A 7,549-nucleotide genomic window follows, 5' to 3' on the forward strand; every position below is an offset into this window, starting at 1 on the left:
TTTCACTTTAACCAGAGGCAAGTGAGGGTATTGAATAAAATTTCTCCAGCTGATTGTAACAAGGGTTTGCCTCACCCAGAGTTTTACGCTATTTGGATGTTCTACTATTGTTCGATACATTGTAAGGTAAATATCTTAACAGTATTCCTTTGTCGAGGTCAAAAGTCATCACACTCTCAAATCTAATTACTGGGGACTGAGGCCTGAACATAACAAATAGAAACAAACTTTCAAACTTGTAACATTAGTAACATTAAAAATGTAAAAAAACCAAATGGAATATGCCAAGAACTTTACCATTTCGATTTTGAGTGTCATTTTTATTTTTGATCTTTTTCAAATTTTCCATTGACCCCCCCCCCCCCCCCATTCTTCAATCACGCTTCCCTGGCTTTCTATGTATACTTAACTGTGCTCTTTAAAACGTTACCTCTAAGAATTTTAGCAAACTGACTAACGCTCAGCCACTACGGGCTGCTGCACGTACTCCTACGTTTATTATTTAAATCATTCAAACATGAGAGAAGGGCTTAATGGAGAGGCAACGAGACGCCCGCTGGACACTACCGCGCCCAATATTATATTGCTCGCACCCGTGCATGCGGTACAGTATTACTACGAAAGTGCGCAGCGTGGAATCAGTCACCTGGTATATTAAAGAAACGATTTTTAATTAAACCCTCTTCGGAAGTCAATTTCTTTTTGTTTGCACACTGAGCCAGACTAGTAGGTTTGAATAAGCCGTAGGTTTGCGCAAGGTGGAAGTCAACAGGATTAGTTAAGTTGATTAGTTAGATTATTTGAAAACATTAAAATTATTTAAAGTTAGATAAATCAAACAAATTGTAATCTTTAACTTAAAATGTTTTGTAACGGAGACAAAGGCGAAGCTCTATTGATTGTATAAGTAAGACGAGCTGTTAAGGGGGGGGGGTCTGAAAAGAGGGAGTAGTGTAGTATTGTCATCAGTCAAACATAACCTAACAAAAGGGCAACATAACCTAACCTGGTTAGAGCAGAACACATCCAGTCACGGCCTTAGTGATCACTATGGTAGCGACATCTACAGTCTACAACTCTAATTAGAACCATTTAATTGTTTTACGATCGCCTTTGTTCTTCCCTTTGTTATGCCGAACACTGAATAAATAGAGGTGCGAGCCAGGAGCTCGTCGCCATTCTCCACTCATGTGATCTGTCGCTCACACTGATTTGGCTCCCGTACCCCAATACTACAATATTACTTACATTATCAATATTATTGTTGATGTCATCACTTTCATGTCATTACTTATTTTAATGTCAACATTTACAAAATTCTGTTGAGGCTCACTGGTTGCTACATTGTCAGGTACGATGATACTAGTACTTCCTGAAGTATTGCTGCTAGGTTTGCTGTCAGGTATCACACCACTTCCCGAAGTATTGCTGGCAGCTTTATTATCAAGCACGGTACTACTTGCCACATTGTCGCCTTCATTCAGGACAACCAAGTTTTCACCATTTGTTACACTCCCAGCTTCATTTAGCACTATAATGTTAGGCTGTCTATCTAACACCCCTTCAGCAATCTTCCTCAGAAGAGTTGTCATGACTGTAGTTAGGCTATTAAGTGCCTCTGTATTGCGCTCCATGGCCTGCAACAAGAAACAAACTTAAACATGTGGAAACAGGAGCCTTGATGAAATATTTTTTCTAGATTAAAGAATGGGTAACAGGCTTCCGGACTCACCTCAGTTTATAAGCTGGAAGTTTTGTCGTCATTCTGAACGGACTTTTGAACTATGCTGCCGTTGGTGTTGGAGTCTGAGTGGCTTAGCTGAGTCTGAGTATTTAGTAAGTCTGAGATACTACTAGCAGTACTTGTCAACTTCCTAGCCGCACAGCTTGAAGAACTGAAATGTGGATATGGAATGCATGCAATTTCATGTGATTTGACTAAATATCTCAGACACATACAAACAAGCAGGCCCGCCCTTCCGCCAAACGAAGTTGCCAGCTCCGCTTCGCTCCGCCGGCAACTCCGTTCGGCAGGGGCCGGGCCTGCTTGGCCCTTCTGCTTAGAAAACGTTTTTTGGGGGTGGGGGAGAGTTTCTTTCATATTTTGCGGTTTTTACGCTCTTTTCTACAACTTAGTGTTCACTATGGCAATTTTAGCTTATTTTCGTCCAAAAAGACCCTCTAGCGCCTAAACGGTTAGAGATAGAGCAAAACGGACGAAATTTTCGCCCATAGGGCCCTACTTTCACGAGTTACCTCTTGAGGGAACATATAAAAAATTTTACTTTTCGGGAGAATTTCTGAACCTTTGATACCCCCATTCAAACTCTTAGGGCTGGTTGCCAGGATTCGCCGTAGGCGTTTCGTTCTCTAGGAGTGGACCTTAAGATACCCTGAAAATTTCAAGTCTCTAGCTTATCTCCTTATTCTAGTGGAACAGACAGACACACAGACAGACAGACAGACACACAGACACGAGGTCGTTTGCATAAGCCCGCTGGATAGCTTTTTCAAAGCAAAAGGGCGGGCTGAAAAGAGCTATAAGAAGTGTTCATATACCTTCTCTGAAAACCCAACAGCATGCATTGCATGCGTTATATAAAGCATGCATGGTATGCATGCTGTATTTAACGCATGCATTGAGATGCATGCTGTTTTTAACGCTAGATTATCTACTACCACTAAAACGTTGATTTTTACATAACAATCTGACAAAATTCGATTTTTAATGAAAACCGTTACCGAACAGCAAAAGTTCCATGTCCCTAATTTTAGAGTAAGAAGACCCCGACAAATGGTTCGAGTATGTCGAATTTTGGGCCCGGAAGACCCTGTTCCCCTACCCTCTCCTTAACTCGTCTCGGGTGTCAGTGCCGCAGGCCTAGCTATGTGTGCGCCAGGCGCGTCGCAGCGTAACAGTGTTTCGTGAGATATCGCGAAGCCTGTTACGCGAGACGTGGTCTGGCGTACATATAGCTAGTTTACCCCTCGATGTAAACTCATTATATTTAAGTAAATATGAAAAATATTAAAAGTTTAAATTATTAGAGCAAATAAATAAAGTCAAGGCGGTGACGCAAGATGGCCGGCGGCGGGCTTTTTTCTGTCTGTAATAAGAGTTTTGATGGGAGATCGGCTGAGCCAGACTGTGGCAAGTGTTTCAATCCTGTTCATAAAACCAAGAGCGCCGAAAAAATTCAGTCTAAACCTACGAAAAACCTCTGGATTTATGCTTGCAAGACTTGCCTCAAGTCGGCACCAGAAAGTGTGGTTATGAACTCCGAGGAATCTGTAGCAGTTGCCTCTCTAACCGAGGAGAACATGGGACTTCAGTCAATCCTTGAGCATTTTAAGAAACTGGATGACTCTCTAATTGCCAAACTAGATAGCCATACTAGCTCCTTAAAGGATCTGCAATCCGGAGTGAATGACATCAAGTCAAGAGTATCTCAGATTGAAAGGAAAACTGAGGACCATGAGGAGAGGATCTACTTTCTAAAAGAGTGAAACAACATACTCGAAAAACAGCTTGAAAAATGCCTTACTTCAATAAACCATATGAATGAATATATTAGGAAGAACACCGTTGAGATATTTGGAATCCAGTCACCAACGATGAAAACTTATTTGAAATTATCAGAGACATAGGAAGGGTATGCAATGTTTCCATTGAGGCATCAAATATTGATGCCATTCAGAGATCGAAGAAAGATAATCAACCGTATTGTCGTTAAGTTCGTCCAGAGAGAAAAATGTGATGAACTCAAATATGGTTGACATGGGAAGAAAATTATGGCAAATCAAACAGGCTTCGAGGGCAACTTAAGAAGTTACATCAATGTACCTGGGCATTTAAAATATTCTCTCCCATAATTATCAATATAATGAGCAGTAAATCTGGAATATTCAGAATTTTGGGGCATAGAACGACCAATGTTGGGAACTCTTATGCATAACAGCAAACCTAAGCCTTACCTCAGACTGCGAAAAATTCGTCGAATTAGGCCGATCGCCGAGGCCGCCTGGCGGCCTGACACGCCTGGCCCAGGCCGTGGCTCGGCCTGATACAGGCCGCCTACGGGCAAGAGGTGGGGAGCGGGGCTCCTTTCCTCTCCCCTCACCTGCATCGGCCTGGTATAAGGCCGAGCCACGGCCTGAGCCAGGCGTGTCAGGCCGCCAGGCGGCCTCGGCGATCGGCCTAATTCGACGTATTTTTTGCAATCTGCCTTACCTATGACATTGTATGCCACGGACACAAGTTGGAATATAGAAATTCTGCCTTGTCTGTAGAGGATATGTAACAGTAGACAGATCAGGTGCAGCTGAAAGATTAGGAGCACTAATATAAACTTTAAGTGCCCAGGCCCGCCCAGGCCAAATTTTTGGACGCACCATAGAGTTTAGCTCCTTGGGGCAAAAGACGTCTAGTGCCGCCGCCTTTGGTGCTAGGCGCTAAACAGATCAGGCATTGGCGCTAAAGAATATGCATGCTCAGGCATCAAATAAGTCTTTTTCTGGAACGTAAACTGATTACGATAACAAGGATAATATTGTTTGCTGCTACGTTATTGGCGGCAAGTGGCATAGTTGCCAGACCCAAGCGAGGGATCTTCCCTCGCGCAGGGTGGAAATTTCCCTCAAACTGGCATTTTATTGTTTTTTGCTGAAAAAAGTGGCGTTTTTGTCCCTTTTGGGTATAAGGGGTGTATTTGAGATGTTTTAGAATGCGTTTCGTTTCAAATTTAAAGAATTAACATGGAAACAGGGACCGAGCAATAGTTGTCAGCACTGAAATCAACAGGGGCGGCAAATTTAAACAGTTTTAGTGACAGGTTTTCAGACAAGTTTGGAAATTGAATCAGTATTATTATCAGTATGTATTAAACACTTTTGCATAGAAAAAAGGAAACATTTCAGCATAAGAAGGAGATTACAAGTCATAACATAAAATAATTAAAATTGTTAGGGCTAAGACAAGTCAAACTTAAGACTTTTGAACTTAGTTATACACACCACCCGGGTGAAAAAACGTTGACATTAAGTTTGTATACAGCGGTATACAAGCAATTGTATAAAGCTGTATAAAGGTGATTGTATTACATTTGGTAAAACTGTATTACTTTGTCAGTATACCTTTTTATAAAATATTATACAATATATACTTGAGCGTTTCAATAAACTCACGGGAGAAGCGGCCTGAGTGGGTGGCTGTCGTTTTCAGCAAATTTGTTTTCCGAATCACCTTTTTGCCCTGAGCACGATAGTGGTTGTTTCACTTCCCTATGTGTAGCCGTTTTCAAGTTATGCTGCATTTTAGAACTCAACCACATTTTGCCTACATTTAGGGGAGTGCCCAGAAACGTTACTAGTCATTGTATGAGTGTATGTGCCTGTATACATTCTAATGTAGGGCAAGGTGGCTTTTATTCACATGTATAGGGCTGTATACATGCGTGAGGTACAACGATGCTCTAATATACGTCGCTTTATATATGGCACGTTTTTTGTATAAACATTGTATTAGATTTTATAAAAACGTATACATGCCTCTGTATATAACTGTATAAACTTTTACCAAATATAATACACATTTGTAAAACACCCTTTACATCGTTATATTACGGTGTACACAAGCATATTCAATTTTATAAAAGTCTATAAATTGTAATAAAATTTCTTAGTGAGCTGTATACAAACCGTTTCACCCGGGCACATTTTGATTAAAATTAAATTGGACTAGTTTACTTCTTATACAGAGTCTCACTGTTGTGCTTGTCCAGATGACTTTGTTTAACTTTAAAATCAGTGCACGAAATTTTCTTTCACCTAATGGCTGATCTGGTAATGCAAATGCCATTTAGTGTTTCATTTCCCATCCTGTTCCTTTTGTCACATTTTACGTCGGTCACCATGGAGAAAACTGTCTCGGCGTCGGCGTTTGGAGTGAGGCAGGGTGAGGACGGTCCGAGCCAGTTTCCAGAGGTGAGGGAACTGCTGAGTGTGCTGAAAAACCTTAAGTTGCCCTACCTCAAACCAAAACTCTTCCACTGACATTTTACTGTGGTCCTCCTTCAGACGACCTTCAATAATGCCGGGCATTGTGCGCCATTCAAACGCGACTAGGTTGGCGTCAAGTCCGAGTCCGGCTACATTCTGGGAAAAAAATGTTTTACATGCAACGAGTGTACTTCCGGCCCTTTGCCAATACATAATACACACAATGGTGAAACCCTGGGAAATTTGCGCTCACCTTGAATTGATTACAAACTCGAAGAAGGTCCCTCTGTCGCTCGCGGTATGCGAAGGACAAGGCATTCTCCGGTTCTAGGAATTCCAGATCCTCAAAAAATGGGTCCTAAAGGGGGGCTAGATCTCGCAACTCCTTTGCAGCCGTCGTGTAGAAGTCCAGGCACCTAAGGCGAAAGACCTTAATGTCATTGGCCCTCTTCTGCTCTGCTTGAGCCTGGACATCGGCGGGTCTTGCATTGGGGTCAATTTTCAAGTGAATTTTATCCAAAATATCACTGACTTCTGGTCCAAGAAAAACTTGTTCTAGGGGCATCTGAAACGGACAAATTTTTACCAACATTATTATTTTGAGTATCACAACGCGATCTAACTCCGTAAAAACAATTATATAATGCAAACTTACCATATTGCTTGCGTTTGCAAACTCAACTTTTTTTATGTGACTGAGCAGAACAGGCTTAACAAAATTTTGGCAGACATTTCGGAGCATCCCTTCAGAGTTTTTTGCCAACTTGTGGACAAGCACTTTCTTTGACTGGAAGAGAGCATAAAACTTTGTCGAGAAATCCAGGACATATCTAAAAAAAAACACGGGTATGCCCATGTGTATGGGTTCTGCATATCTTCCAGAATTCTGACAGCTTCCTTGCTGTTTTAAAAGAATAGCAAGTTCAAACAAGCTGGGCCCGCTCTTCCGCCAAACCAAGTTGCCAGCTTCGCTTCGCTCCACCGGCAACTCGGTTCGGCAGGGAGCGGGCCCAGCTTGGCTTAGCCCTAAGGTGTAGGCTTGAAGGTGTAGTACATCTTTTATCCAAAAACGGGCCTTCGGCCCGTTTGAGTGACGGCTCGCTTCAAACCATCTTTTTGCCAGGTACCTTTTCTGTCTACTTCGTAAGTAAAACTCAACAAACGAAGTATTCTTTTCATACGCTGAACATTTCTGGTGCCGCAGTTTGTAGAATAATGACACCGAACGTTAGGCCGTTCCATTTTCGGTGTCGAGAACACCTATCTGTCCAGAACGCAGGTAAAATGAAAGTAAACCAGTATTTTCGCTGCAGCGGTGCACATATTCAGCGAATGGCGACCGGGTTTGTGCGAGAACGTAGCAAATATTCAGTGTTATGGATTGCCCAACGCTAATCTATAACATTTACCGGCATCATAGGTAAAAGTCAAAAAAACACGTTTTTCGGCAATTCCGCCTGCCATCTAGGCAACCCGCCGTCTGCATGTGTGTACAGATGTTGCCTAGTTGACAGGCGGAATTGCCGCAAAACGTGTTTTTTTGACTTTTGCC

The 7,549-nt window shown here is 42.1% G+C and overlaps 2 protein-coding genes across 2 annotated transcripts in view; both read right to left on the reverse strand.

Moving 5' to 3' along the window:
• Nucleotides 1-426: 426 nt before the first annotated feature.
• LOC127751368 (uncharacterized) lies at nucleotides 427-1,971 on the reverse strand. The gene is made up of 2 exons (XM_052274840.1): nucleotides 1,733-1,971; nucleotides 427-1,637 (listed from the first exon to the last, which is right to left on the reverse strand). The coding sequence occupies exon 2, from the start codon at nucleotides 1,632-1,634 to the stop codon at nucleotides 1,245-1,247; it is 390 nt and encodes a 129-aa protein (XP_052130800.1). The 5' UTR covers nucleotides 1,635-1,637; nucleotides 1,733-1,971; the 3' UTR covers nucleotides 427-1,244.
• Nucleotides 1,972-5,116: 3,145 nt separating this feature from the next.
• Nucleotides 5,117-7,549, reverse strand: part of LOC127751371 (uncharacterized) — a 10,708-nt gene continuing 8,275 nt past the window's right edge. The window contains exons 2-4 of the mRNA XM_052274844.1: nucleotides 6,653-6,784; nucleotides 6,251-6,562; nucleotides 5,117-6,153 (exon numbers count right to left, since the gene is read on the reverse strand). Of these exons, the coding sequence (XP_052130804.1) occupies nucleotides 6,356-6,562; nucleotides 6,653-6,784 (339 nt within the window). The 3' untranslated portion in view covers nucleotides 5,117-6,153; nucleotides 6,251-6,355. The remainder of the gene's footprint in view (nucleotides 6,154-6,250; nucleotides 6,563-6,652; nucleotides 6,785-7,549) is intronic.

Source organism: Frankliniella occidentalis, unplaced genomic scaffold (genome assembly GCF_000697945.3).
Source record: "Frankliniella occidentalis isolate FOCC.00 unplaced genomic scaffold, Focc_3.1 Scaffold452, whole genome shotgun sequence".
In the NCBI taxonomy this organism is placed as follows: domain Eukaryota; kingdom Metazoa; phylum Arthropoda; class Insecta; order Thysanoptera; family Thripidae; genus Frankliniella; species Frankliniella occidentalis.